This window comes from Epinephelus lanceolatus, chromosome 24 (assembly GCF_041903045.1).
Source record: "Epinephelus lanceolatus isolate andai-2023 chromosome 24, ASM4190304v1, whole genome shotgun sequence".
In the NCBI taxonomy this organism is placed as follows: Eukaryota; Metazoa; Chordata; class Actinopteri; order Perciformes; family Serranidae; genus Epinephelus; species Epinephelus lanceolatus.
Genome location: NC_135757.1, coordinates 16,461,080 through 16,475,944, shown reverse-complemented (window position 1 = coordinate 16,475,944; position 14,865 = coordinate 16,461,080). Strand labels below are relative to the sequence as shown.

At 39.2% G+C, this 14,865-nt stretch overlaps 2 protein-coding genes across 2 annotated transcripts; one reads left to right on the top strand and one right to left on the bottom strand.

Annotated features, from left to right (window-relative positions):
- The first annotated feature begins 5,522 nt into the window (after positions 1-5,522).
- LOC117256039 (inosine-uridine preferring nucleoside hydrolase-like) lies at positions 5,523-9,505 on the top strand. The gene is made up of 8 exons (XM_033625332.2): positions 5,523-6,029; positions 6,333-6,517; positions 6,607-6,786; positions 6,937-7,048; positions 7,140-7,276; positions 7,376-7,453; positions 7,549-7,665; positions 8,579-9,505. Exons 1-8 carry the CDS (start codon positions 5,861-5,863, stop codon positions 8,729-8,731), a joined length of 1,131 nt encoding a protein of 376 aa, XP_033481223.1. The 5' UTR covers positions 5,523-5,860; the 3' UTR covers positions 8,732-9,505.
- Positions 9,506-9,854: 349 nt separating this feature from the next.
- Positions 9,855-14,748, bottom strand: unc50 (unc-50 homolog (C. elegans)). Its single transcript, XM_033625334.2, has 6 exons — positions 14,638-14,748; positions 12,943-13,208; positions 12,738-12,858; positions 12,429-12,568; positions 11,323-11,430; positions 9,855-10,524 (listed from the first exon to the last, which is right to left on the bottom strand). Exons 2-6 carry the CDS (start codon positions 13,202-13,204, stop codon positions 10,388-10,390), a joined length of 768 nt encoding a protein of 255 aa, XP_033481225.1. The 5' UTR covers positions 13,205-13,208; positions 14,638-14,748; the 3' UTR covers positions 9,855-10,387.
- Positions 14,749-14,865: the final 117 nt, after the last annotated feature.

Here is a 14,865-nt window from a genome sequence, read left to right as displayed (position 1 = left end):
TTTAAAGCGGTTTTTGCATTCCATTATTTTATGTCTCTTCCTGCATTACATCTCATCATTTGTATCCTGCTGATGGATCAACAGTTTCAATTGTGTCCATACAATTCAAATGAAATACACCTATTTAGTTTGGAGAGTCTAATTACTTTAGAGAAACACAGTACAGGAGTCACAGTAAAAACTTCCTGCAGAAAGTGTGTGAATGCTGAAAGCTCAAATCAAATTTAGAAGAATTGCTGAAAATGCAGAAATGTTAAATGAATGACCTTAACGATCTGGATTAAATCTGAGGTTACAAGTCCTGGTGTGATCCTAGAGTCAGATCTAACCTTCAGGTCCCACATTAACAAAGTGACAGAAACCACTTCAGAAACATCGCTAAGGTACGACCATTTCTAAATGAAAGAGATGCAGAGAAATTGATTCATGCCTTTATTTCAAGCTGTAACTACTGTAACACTTTTTACTGGCTTCCCAAAAACACCACTGAGAGACTTCAGCTCATTCAAAGCTCTGCAGCTAGGCTATGAACCAGCACCAAGAGGAGAGAGCACATCGGGCCACTCTGAGCTGCTCTGCACTGACTTCCTGTTCGACTTTGAAGTGATTTTAAGCTCCTCCTCCTTGTATACAAAGCCCTACATGGGCTGGGACCGAGCTACATCACTAACTCCCTTGTTAAGTATTTGCCTCCAAGGACACTGTGATCATCTGCTGCTGGTTCACTGGAGGTTCCCAGGAACACCCGGAAGAACATCAGGGATGTAGCATTTGTCAATTATGGAAAGCACAGGGACGGACAGGTGAAACATATTTTATAAATGAAGTGCCTTTAAGGTGTCCCACTAATCCATGCCTTGAGCCAGCACGCACACTTTCAGGACCCTGAAACTGAAGGTTACTGTACCTTTCCTGCTATGAGACGTCAAAATGTCTCCTGTGAATATAGGCTATACTGGGATTAAATAATCACAGAAGCGTTTAATTGAGAAGCTTTTAATTATCTTCTTTAATGGAATGATTTATGTGTGTAAGGAAAGTACATGAAGATGTAATGTACAGTTCTTGGTTTTGATATGGTAAACAAAAACACTGATAGACAGCAGAGCCCTAAAATTGAACATTAGGCTCAGAGGGGTCTTGAGCCAGTTCAGAGGCTGCAGGCCTGTACTTCTTGTCAGCCAGCTTGAGAGACACCCAGGTGTTGAACATGGAGGCCCTCAATTTGCACCACACCAGGTGATCAGTCAGCCCGAAGATCTGCGCAGCACACTGAGCAGTCAGGACTGAGAGATGGGCAGCTGATGACGGGATAATCCATGTTTCCAGGCACCACAGGACCAAGGCTTCTTACTTGTATGTGCCAGCTACGGCCACAAACACGGTGGATACGCTGTCACCTGAGGAAAAGCATACAGATATTATGACATACTTGATAACTAAATTCTCTCTCCTCTCTAGATTTAACATTTAGATTTAAGATTTAGATTTAACATTTACATTTAATATTTAGATTTAACAATTAGATTTAGATTTAACATTTAATATTTAGATTTGGATTTAACATTTAGATTTAACATTGAACATTTTGATTTAGATTTAACATTTAGATTCAACATTTAACATTTGGATTTAGATTTAAGATGTGGATTTAGATTTAACATTTAGATTCAACATTTAACATTTTGATTTAGATTTAACATTTAGATTCAACATTTAACATTTAGATTTAACATTAACGTGTCCTGAGATTTAACATTTAGATTGAACATTTAACATTTAGATTTAGATTTAACATTTAAATTTAACATTAACGTGTCCTGAGATTTAACATTTAACATTTTGATTTAGATTTAGATTTAACATTTAACATTTTGATTTAGATTTAGATTTAACATTTAAATTTAAAATTTGACATTTAGATTTAGATTTAACATTTAGGTTTAACATTTAATATTTAGATTTAACTGTGACATTATATTTAACATACTTCAAATACTGCTGTAACTGTGGTAAAAAAAAAAGTGACTTTAAAAAATTCCACTTTTTTAAACATTGCTTGAAGCTAAATGTGGCAAAATGTTGCTGTTAATTTCAGTGCGAGCCACTTTACAAACGGCACCTCATAGAGTCTACTGTATATTAACATTGGACTGTTCTGATTATTGAAGTGTTTCGCAACACAAGGACTTGTGGTCAGTGGGATGTGAGGATTCTTAAAATGACATCTGTGCAGATGTGAAGCCTTGACTATATGTGACTGATCTTTAAAGAAAGCTGTTGTGAAAACTATGGAAGCGAATTGTGACTAATATTTAAATTAAAATGTATTTGCAGAAATGCTTTTTCATTTTAAGATTGTGGCTGCATTATTTGACTCATAAATAAAATTCATCATCAATCATCCTATTTGCATTTTAATTTTCTTCTTCAAGACTGCTCATTCTTTTACTTAATTAAAATGAAAAAGAAAAAGTCATTTGAGATTTAATTTTCAAAATATGCCCCAGCAAATAGATACCAAAATTCAATTTGAAATGTAAAATTTGAAAATTAAAATGCATTTACAGAAATGCTTTTTCATTTTAAGAATGTGGCTGCATTATTTCACTCATAAATAAAATGAATAATCAATCATCCTATTGCATTTGCATTTTCTTCTTCAAGACTGCACATTTTATGCCATAATCAAAAAGAAAACAAAGAAGACATTGCTATTTCATTTTCGTGGTCTGCCCTGCAAAATAGTGACCATAATTTGAAAATGATTTGGCAATCTGAGCGGCGCAGGAGAGTGACGTCAGGAGCCGCTCTTCTTCAGCTGACCGTGCTACCCATCTAATACAGTAGGGGGCGGTGTGCACATTTGATATATGGATGCATCACAGATCATGGCGCTCCCTGAGATTGTGCTTTCTAAACGTCGTGATTTCCCAAAACTGAATAAATACCACACATGGCAACACAAAACTGCTTTGCTAGCTCAATCATGTTGTAACTAAGATATCTGCTGGAAAAAATAATTTTTTCATGGACTGTTCATTGAGGATACAGAGTTAATATGTCCGCTGACTTGACAGTCATTTAAACTGGTAGCAGGTGCCGTGTCAGTGTTAGTAGGCACTAGGGTTGCTACGGGTTACCTGCACAGCTGTGGGCGTAGGTGGTGATCAGTCACATGTAGGTTAGATAGGGGAGTAACAGTTAATCAGTGTTATGGAATGAGAATCAGGGGAGGCCACACAGTTTTTCAACCGTGTCTGTGTGTGTGTCGAGTGAATGGGTTTTCGTTATAATCGTAGTATTTTTGTCCTTTTGCACGAGCTCGTTTTAAGTCTTTTTTACACTCGGCTTTTCGTAGGTGTTTTTAACGTTTTTGTAAGTCAATAAAGTGTTCAAAGTGTACCATGGAGGACCTCGTGTTTGCACACCAACATGAGTTAAAAATGGCTTCGGATTCCCTCAACTGGCATTTTTGTAGTTGGATTGCCGATACACTCAGCTTGAGCTTATACTTTGTGGACATTGTGATTTCCCAAAACTAAATAATAGTCCAGCAACTTTTCCGGAGGAAACCCTGTGACATTGACACGTTAAATAATTTTCATACATACTGCCTTGGTTTGATTCTAACCCATACAATATGGTTGTCGAATATTGAATCTGCTCGTGAAATTAATAAATGATGCACAGCTAAGATTAACTGATATGATATGGAGTACCTATTGGCATCAGTGTGTAATAAGCCTGGAGGCCATAGCTAACAAGCTGCAGTCAACAAAGACCCTTATAAACTTGCATACGTTTCATAGATATATTTACTACTATTAATTCAGCTTTCAGCATGATCTTGATCATGATAGAAATTAAATTGCATCATGCCATCTTGCTGTTCTGCATTAAATTGTTAAGCAAAAAAAATATCCATTGATCAAAGGAATTGTTGGACTGTATGTTTATCTATATTATCTATATATATTTAATATCAATAAATCATTGCATACATAAGTAATCATCTTAAATATTTAGGCTAATATAATTTAGATCTGCCCTGTAAAAGTGTTTGTATAGCGCACTGAATGAGTGTTTGGTGCGAAGATGTTATGACCGCTTGTCATAAGAAAACACAATGCACTCACTTGTAAGGTCCTCTTCACACCTAACACTCATTCAGTGCGCTATACACACACTTTTAAAGGGCAGATCTAAATTATACTAGGCAACTTTGTATGTATGAAAATTATTTAACGTGTCAATATCACAGGGTTTCCCCCGGAAAGGTTGCTGGACTGTGTGGTATTTATTCAGTTTTGGGAAATCACGATGTCTACAAAGTATAAGCTATAAGTACAAGTATAAGCTGCTACCAGTTTAAATGACTGTCAAGTCAGCGGACGTATTAACTCCGTAACTCAATGAACAGTCCATGAAAAAAATACTTTTTCCAGCAGATATCTTAGTTACAACATGATTGAGCTAGCAAAGCAGTTTTGTGTTGCTATGTGTGGTATTTATTCAGTTTTGGGAAATTACGACGTTTAGAAAGCACAATCTCAGGGAACGCCATGATCTGTGATGCATCCATATATCAAATGTGCACACCGCCCCCTACTGTATTAGATGGGTAGCACCATGGTCAGCTGAAGAAGAGCGGCTCCTGACGTCACTCTCTTGCGCCGCTCAGATTGCCAAATCATTTTCAAATTATGGTCACTATTTTGCAGGGCAGACCACGAAAATGAAATAGCAATGTCTTCTTTGTTTTCTTTTTGATTATGGCATAAAATGTGCAGTCTTGAAGAAGAAAATGCAAATGCAATAGGATGATTGATTATTCATTTTATTTATGAGTGAAATAATGCAGCCACATTCTTAAAATGAAAAAGCATTTCTGTAAATGCATTTTAATATTCAAATTTTACATTTCAAATTGAATTTTGGTATCTATTTGCTGGGGCATATTTTGAAAATTAAATCTCAAATGACTTTTTCATTTTAATTAAGTAAAAGAATGAGCAGTCTTGAAGAAGAAAATTAAAATGCAAATAGGATGATTGATGATTAATTTCATTTATGAGTCAAATAATGCAGCCACATTCTTAAAATGAAAAAGCATTTCTGTAAATGCATTTTAATTTTCAAATTTTACATTTCATATTGAATTTTGGTATCTATTTGCTGGAGCATATTTTGAAAATTAAATCTCAAATGACTTTTTCATTTTAATTAAGTAAAAGAATGAGCAGTCTTGAAGAAGAAAATTAAAATGCAAATACGATGATTGATGATGAATTTTATTTATGAGTCAAATAATGCAGCCACAATCTTAAAATGAAAAAGCATTTCTGCAAATACATTTTAATTTAAATATTAGTCACGATTCGCTTCCATAGAGAACTACTGTGACTTTCTGTACAGACTGAAGGCTGCTCTCGTCTGCTTTCCAGGCGAGGTGAAGTTCATCTCGAACGAACCTTGTCTCACAGGTTTTGCAACCTGTTTTAGGGTGTGTTTTGCTGAGCAGTGACTGGGGGGCACTGAATAGTTTGCATAGTCGACAGGACATGCAAAAATAGCCCAAAAGAAAAAAAACGTGTGGTTTTCGACTTTACGCATTGAAACACGAGAAAAAGTGCACTCAAGAAGAAAGAGGAATCGATACGTGCCAAAAATGCCCTATGACCTGATGAATGCATTGATAAGAAACGATTTCCAAACCAAAATAACTGCCTGCAGCTAACACAAGACCCTCAATCTAAATACTTCTAGTAGTAGTAGTGTGGGGGGACTATGTCGTCATGCAAATCCAACAAGATCCTTTCCATCCTGAATGTTGAGCTGACAACACCCAGTCTCAGCTATGCACTCGCTGTTAAAGATTATACGTGGACGTGGTGATACACGTTTCCTAAGCCAAACCTCCTCCTGCCTGCAGTATTCAAGGCAGAGTGCGCCGGACAAAGGCTTCATTTCACAGTCCCTCTGCGCTCTGGGAAGGGATCTAACTTGTGGCCGAAACTTTTCGACAGGTAACTTAATCTCTCTGCTCTCTGCATGGTTTCTCACCTAGTGTTTTCAGTGATTGATCAAGACTGTGTTAAGCAACAGCATGCACTCGTAGAGCGATCTGAGTGCAGCTGTAACATCTATGTCGCTGTTTTCACCAGCTGAACTTAAGCTGGGAATGTTTGCTGCTCACATGGGCGCAAAAACAGCTGGTAGTTTAGATTTTGGAGGACATTTGCAGGGTCACAGTGACAGGGAGAGAGGGTCGGACCCACATTTGTGATTTATCATCTAAATACACCCCCTCCCTCTTGACTTTCCTCCAGATATGATGAAGAAGAAGTTAATACTCGATGTGGACACAGGGGTGGATGACGCACAGGCCATCATGATGGCCCTCGCGGCCCCCGATGTGGAGATTTTGGGGATCACCTGCTCCCATGGGAACACACCCCTGGACAACGCCTGCAAGAACACGCTGCGTGTCCTGAAAGCATGCGGCAGGCTGGATGTAATGACATGTCAAAGCTTGTATGTGATGTAATGGTGACTAATGGTGTGAGTGTGGCGTCAGCGTGTTAAACCGTTTATGCTTCACAGATCCCGGTGTATAAAGGCTGCGCAGAGCCCATGCTGGGCCGCAGACGTCACGCTGGGGATTTCCATGGGAAGGACGGGCTGGGTGACGTCCCAGATCCAGATGCTCCAGGTCTGGAGCTGCTGCAGAAGAAAAGAGCTCCACAGGCCATTGTCAAGATGGTCAATGAAAACCCTGGAGAGGTGGGTGGATGTTAAACCCCAAACACTGTTTCAATCCCAGTCTAAAAAATAAAAGTTTGTAAAATTAGTAGCTAAATTAGTGTATTTTTATGCCTTACACTTATTTGATGCTTAATGATAGATGTACTTGCATCTTAATATAAACTGCAGGTGAGTCTGGTGGCTACAGCGCCCCTCACTAACCTGGCCGTCGCAGTCCAGCTGAATCCTAACTTCCAGAAGAAACTGAAGGGGCTCTACATCATGGGAGGAAACACTGAGTGTATGTATATCTCTGTGTCAACATGCACTGTAAGTGTTAACCTTGACGGTCAGCGTGAAGGGTAATGTATTTGGTGTGTGTGTGTGTGTAGCCAGGGGTAACACCACAGTGTGTGGAGAGTTTAACTTTGTAGCTGACCCTGAGGCTGCCTACACTGTGTTGGACCGATACACCTGCCCCACCTACATCGCCACCTGGGAGTTCACCTGCAGGAACAGCCTGCCCTGGGTCAGTAATTAACTGATCAAATAGACCACCTAATTGATGTATTTCAATCAGTGTTGTGGGAGTAAAAGATGGCTTACTTCCTGTCTTTGTCTCCCCAAGTCTTTCTGTGACACATGGCTGGCGCAAGACACCGACAAGGCACGTTTCATGGACAAGATTTACCTCCACACCAGAAAGGTACGACAGTGTGCTGCTTTATTTCAACACACACTGAACAAGAATTGGGAATAAAAGTCACTTGTATGTCTCATGTTCAGTTGTTGTCACCGCAGATGGTCCAGACTGACCGCTACCAAAAGGAGCTGCTGGGAGGACCTGGGTTCAACACCTGCGACACCTATGCTCTAGCCGCAGCCATCGACGACAATCTAATAACGGAGAGTGAAGAGGTTAGGATACTGCTTTCATTCCTTCAACATGTTCTGTTGGGAAACCATTACCCAAACAGGTACAATTAAAGGAATGATTCACCCACTAAATGACCATTTGTATATCAGTTCCTCACCCCGTGGTTCTTTGAGTTGCTGAGGAAAATTTTGTTTTTCCCACATGCCTCCACAGTGAACGAAGAATCCAAAAAACAGAGAAAATTCTTGATGAACTAAATTGATAGGGGTCCATGTTAAACCACAGCAAAACCGTATTAAACATCATTTACAAACTCTCACACAACTTGTGCACCATAATCCAAGTCTCATTTATGCAGTCATATGCTCAGTACTTCGCACACAAACGGCCCTTTACGATGGGGAACTTTAAAGCCAGACTCCATTAACAAAAACTGTAATTTTACCTTGCTGAATACAGGAACTGCTGGTCTACTTCTGCCTCACTCAGGTAGTTTTTTTGTGTTATTGTATGACTTTTGTGATTTTGAACTAACCCTTTAAATCACCAAAGTCACACAATAACACAATTAAACTAACTGATTGAGGCAGACGTAGACCAGCAGCACTTGTGTGCAGTGAGGTAAAATTGCTGTTTTTGTCAATGGAGTCTGGCTTTGAAGAGAGTATACTGTAGGTAATTTAATGAGTTAGGTGAGTGTTTCGACATAGTTTTGCCGTTGTTAAACATGGACCCGTGACTTCAATTCATCAAGAATTTTTGGATTCTTCGTTCACCATGGAGGCACGTGAGAAAAGCAACGTTTTCCTCACAAATTCAACGTGACACGCACTTAGTAATTGATAAACAAATTAACATTTTGTAGGTTAAGTATTCCTTTAAAGCGCAGTTTTCTACTTTCACCAAACATCAGAAAGATATTTCAGTATTCACAACTTCATCTCCCTCCACCAGGTTGCAGTGACAGTGGAGCTGGAGGGAACCTACACCCGAGGCATGATGGTCGTAGACTACATGGAGATGCTGAAGAAGAAACACAAGGCCGTCATCTTGAAGAAAGTCGACTTGGAGAGGCACAAACAACTGTTGATGAATGCACTGAAGTAGTTGGACATCTCTGAGCAAGTAAACATCATAACCTTTGCAAAGTCCAGTGCAGACCACTCTTTTGTAATCATTCCAGACACAACATTTCAATGTCTTGCATACAGTATGATGAAATGTGGCAGTGTGCAGTGACTGAGGAAATGTTGCAGCAATAAAAACATCAGCCACATTTTAAGAGCCCTGAAGGGAGAAAACTATTCAGCTTTCCTGTTTTCTGAAGAAGTCCTTTGTGGAGACACAATGGAAAGCTCTTTTAAAGAATTTTCCTGGTATTTTATTCCTCATAGCAAAACAGATGATCCAGCGCAGACATTTTTCTGACCATTTCTCACTTTTTCTGACCATAAGAGGACAAAAAAATAAACTGTAAGACTTTTTTACTTATTAATTCTACTGGTGTTGGTCTTTAATAGTAGGTTTGAGAAATATTGAAGTTTCTGTATGATTTGTCCTTTTTTCTAACATGTTTGAGATTATTTCCAGTTGTGACAGGAGTCTTAAGGTGGTGGTAGTCTCCCATATTTTTACATTTGTTGGTTAGCATTTTCTATATTTGAGGTTTTATTGTATTTTATAGGCTGTGAGAGACATTGTCTCATCCCAGGGATGTTTTTTATCCATTACTGATGGTGTAATTGTAGCAACTTGAGTGTAAAGAAAGATGACGACTCATATTGTGCTACTGTGAAATCATTACCTCTATGCACGTACATAATTACTATGCAATATACTGGTTCTTTTTGTTTTTTAATCAAATAAATGAGCTGATACTCACTGTGTGTACTGTCTCACAATGTTACCTCTATTTTTCTTTGAATAAGAGCTAAAAAATGTATCAGGAAATTATTATTGATGACTGTCGTCCTGAATTAAATAAGACAAAAGGATCACACCATAAATCTAATAATATCTAATAAGATTTTTGATTACATGCAATACTAATGTTGTGTTCTGGGGAGGTTAAGGTGTATTTGTACACTAGAATGAAAGAAAAAAAAAATCTCAGGAACATTACAAACTCATATGGTGAGGCACTTCCCGGTTGGAGGTTTAAACATCTCAGACTGGATGACCAGTAGGAAGGCATTTGTTCCTCCAGGAAGTCAAACAGAGGCAGCCTAAGTTAATAAAACCTTTTATTGAAAGTGCTCTGGAATGTACACTTTAAGAAAAAACGAAAAGGAAAAAGAAATTGCATCCCATGTTCCTCCACTTTCCTTTTCTCTCTTCAATAAGCAGGATTTGATTTTTTTTCAGTCGTTTTTTTAAAGAAAACTCAAAGAAACAAAGCAACATTTTCTCTTCAGAAACAATCATTTGTTTATATATTACAACCTGCCAGAATAATATTTACAAATCATACAAAAAAGAACAACAATAAAAGCTGTATGTCATCCATCCCCGTTTCTGCAACTTGTCCATACACACCACTGTTCACGGACTGTGGAGCTCCAGCTCAAAATAAGAGCCAAACAGAAAGTTGAGCAACAGTCAACCAGCTCAGTGTCAACCAACACAGCTTACTGAGAGTCATTCCACACCAGATGTTGACTGACAGTAGCTGGAAATAGATTTGTAGTCACCTAGATGTGAGTTGAAAACAGATCTTGAGTCAGCCTGGAGCCAACTAGAGTCCACAGTAGAGACAAACTGGTCCTACTGGACTCTGAACTTGTAAAACCAGCAGAGACCCTTGGTGAAATTCCAGCCCAGAGACACGGAGAGGACGTAGATGAGGCCGAGCAGAGCGAAGGGGTAGAGCAGCACCACTGTGTTCTTCAGGAAGGGCAGGGCTGCGTGGATAACATGAGATGAATACATGAAAACATTGATAGGCACTTTGTGCAAACGTTACAGATCTATAAATTCACAGTGAAACATTAACTACATTCCAACTCCTTCACAGGAAACAGGGTGCGTTTAATGGTGACTGCTTCCCCAGATGGCAATAAACACTCCAAACAATAAAATGATTTTTGAAAAGCCCAAGAACTTGCAAATGTTTGGTATTTTTGCAGTCATTCACACCTTTGGAAAATGCAAATGTGTCCTTAGAATCATTTGTGGTTTGTAACAGAACACAAATATCACCAGAAGTTATAAATCTTACTGTAAGAGCCAAATATGTCATTCACTCAGTAGGCATTAATTGTATTGACTATGTATGCACACTGGGCGGCACTGTTTTGATATTTTGAGCATTACTGTTTAAAAGTCAGAACAACATTGATGCCGTCGGGTGTTTCACCCCAGAAGGGCAAAAGGTTTTTGACCACTGTGGGAATTTTCTTGAACTTGCAGTGGTGAGGTGACACAGTCTGTCTCTCCTCTGCCTGTGGATAAACACCATGCGCCATAAAACGCACACTGAGCTGAAACGAACTGACTGCTCATATTTTTGTGTTGTCTTTGGTCGCAGGCGGAGCAGGTGTTCAGCTGAGTGGAGGAGAAAAGGATCTTTCAGACTGTGACTGGACAACCCTAAATCGGACCCAGTCTGAAATACTGTTGCACTGACACAGTGACGTACTTACAGAAACTGTCTATTCACTGCATTTTTAGTATCATATTTAAACGTGAATGGGACTTACCGTTGTACCCAAGGAAAGTGATGTAGAGATAATAACTAATGGCAATAAGCCACAAAGTGTTCCCGACAAAGTATCCCAGGAACCAGTCGGAGTTTATTACCACCACATCTGAAACACACAAAACAAACTATAAGAATAATGATAAGGGGGGCAGGGGTAATCCAAACAGGGGTCATTTTGACAACTGATATTGATTTAGTTTTGTCTTAGTCTTGTGACAAAAACAGACTTGCTGAAGTCACACATTGTTAGTATGATTTTTAGTTGATGAAGCAAATTAAAAATGGTCACACATGGTCACATGTCATAGCTTTTCCTCACAGTGGGCAATTTGAAGACGGAGTACACAGACGTACATGGATGCAGAGCTCATTGAAATTGAAGAGCGGACGAGGAGAGAGAGGGAGCAGTGTTACTTCAGTAGCACATATACAAAAATTGCAACAGGCAGAGGAACATGTCCGAATCCAGCTAAAGGTAAACACAGACCTTCATTTCTCCTTTTCGTTATGTTGCTGGATAATTATACTAACAATCCGAGCCTGTGTGAAGCCTTTCTGTGTGAAAAAAATGCACTTTTAGTGGACGTATTTTGACATTGTTTGACGCTGTCTGAGTGCCCTATTAATTAATATAGCGTGCGCTCACGGGCTGCAGGCAGGTCAGCCCGTGCTCGAACTGGAGAAATGTCAAATATTGAACATCCTATCACTCATTTAGACAAAAGTAGATCGGAAAATAGGGCCCAGGTTGAAAAAAACATTAGTTCCCCTTTAAGATCCGGACGTTCAGGAAGTTTTCACTGGGAGCCCTTGCCATGGAGGGGCTGGGAACTATGATGGCCAGGGCAAAAATGTAATCTGTTCTGGGTCACTGTAGAAACACGGTGGTGCAACATAGCAATCTCCATTGATGAGGACCCCACTACCTATCGATGTAACAGCTCATTCTAAGGTAACAAAAACACGATTCTTTTTTTTTAGGTGATCATCATTTCTGCCAATATACCCCCCTAAATCCTACACACTGGATCTTTCATGCCTTGTAGTGGGAGACGTAATTTCAGACATAGTTACATAAGTCTGACAGAGTCGCAATATACTCACGGTTGATGAAGAAGAGCTGCAGGAAATGAAGGATGACAAGAAGGGGATAGAAGGCATTGAGGTGAACATCAAATGCGTAGCCCCACTCCACATCAAAGTTTCTGCTGGGATGTTTCAGCAGGTACTTGTTGCTGACAACCCTAAAAAAAGAAATTCAGATATGGTAAAGAATCCGACTTAAAGTTAAATGTTAACATTAGCAAGTAAAAAAAAAAGGTTTGGCATACATAAATAAAACGTCTCAATTACAGTGACGGAAGGAAATGCTATTCATTACTTCCATCTGAGGTAGGCAAACCCACTACTCACCACATGAGGGTTGATATGAGCAGACCGACTCCTATACAGTCAACAAAGACCACCCACAGCAGCAGCTTCAGAGTTTCCACGACTCCCATGTCCAGCACCAGACCAAAGCCTATTGTTGACACTGCAGGGGAACAGCATTCATTAATGATAGCAGAGTTATAACGTTAGGATTCAACTGGCTACATTTGATTGAATAAAGACTTACCACATAGCCAGATGCTGAGCAGCACCAGGAAAGCAGGGTCGTCCCTGGCCCACTGGTCCTTTGTCTGTTTCCTGTAGTGAAAGTTGCGGTAGACTCTCTGTGGTGATGTGAACAAGTAAAGCATCTGCCACAGGGCAAATTCAAAGTCCATCTGTTTGAAGTGGAGCAGCCGTCGCAGGTACTTGTAGCGCTTGGCGCCTGCCGTGTGACGTGCAGCGTCCCTAGAACTGAGGGCACCGTTGCTGTTCGTTGTCGGCAACATGGTGCTGAATGTCAGATGAAAAAAGAGGGAGGTAGGAAACAGGGAGAGAGGAGAGATGACAGACAGGTTAAATTGCTGCAAACATCCTGAGGAGGCTCAGCACTCAACAAACAACATAAATATAACTAAACTAAAGATTACACTGTACTATGCAATATTTTGGGTTATATAAATGCTCAATTTGAGCACCTGATGCTTAAATCTAACTTTGAAATTCAGTTAAGTGTAGAGTAAAACTTCCAGTCTGCAGCTGATAGTGGACATTGACTTCTATATCTTTGAGATGACATGTAAAATTTATCTGAACAATTAATTAGCCTGTCAGATATCTTAGTCTTCATACACTTACTATTTGTTGTGTTCAGGAGGAGACAGTCTGACCTAGCATTCTCTCCTCCTAATGACTATTATATGATCAAGATTTCCACCAAGGTATGCATTTAAACATGAATGTCAAACTCAGCAGGCTTTCTGCACAATTTAAATATTCCATATTTTGCTCAAACTGAAATTATTCTATTATATCTGTACATTTTTAGTGATCATTTTGATGTTTTGTTTATTCTGTCATGTGTCTTGTACTCAGTCTAACCTTCACAGTGACTCGGTGACGAATATAACAGCACAGTAACTGTATTTATATCAGTCAGGACAGCAAGACAATATAATATAATATATTTTAAGGCTTACATGCAATATTCAAACATTAGAGCCCCTGATATGCTATGAATAATGTACTAAGCTATATAAATGTAGGGGGACATTTAGGATTAGGGGTTGCAAGGATCAGGTGGAGCTTCAATTGTGCCATTATACAAAGTAATTAAAAAAAATAGGAATAAACCCATAGTAGTACTATTTTGATGAGCTGACATGATGTTTTTAGACCATTACTGACCTACTGACACAGAGAGAGCAGTTACTACCACGTCAAACTAGTCATGTACCTTTGTTATGACGGGTTTACAAACAATTACAGTGTCCAGTATCTCAAATTTCTCTAATATACCCTGTAAATGTGTTACATATGTCCTAATGCATGCTATAACTGAACAGTGTCGAACATTGCTAACGCAAACTGCTTAAAAAAGAATGACAACACAGAAACAGAGGATGCTATTGCCAACAATGCTACATGTGGACTATGTTACATCAAAAGCCCTAAAATTAGGCATATGTGTATTCCTATATAATAGTTACATAGTTTAGTCACTGCGCAGTAGCAGTTTTATCACCAAAAAGCACTGATATATTGAATTTCCTTGCTAGTTGACGCTGTGTTTGCTAGCAGACACTGTTAGCTAGATGCTAACTAGTTTAACAAGATGGGAGGGCCTCGCCAGGCTTATTTGTAATTAACTTGGCGTAAACGCAGCGGTGACAGTTTGACATTAGCTAGATAACTAAATTTCATTACTCTGGGGAATATTCACCTGTTTTGCTGCACTCCTTCGCAGGAGAAAGCACCAACTCTTGCTCGTTTCTGTAGCTGTTCGTAGATGCTTCCTGAACTGTCGCAAAAATGAACACGTAGCTACTTCCGGTAACAGCCGGTTCATCATGGGAAATGTAGTCGGCGGTAGAAGCCAGTGATGTGACTATAAAAATTAAATTAGATAACAAAATTGGATTTCATTTCCATGTGTACGCCCATCTGTCAT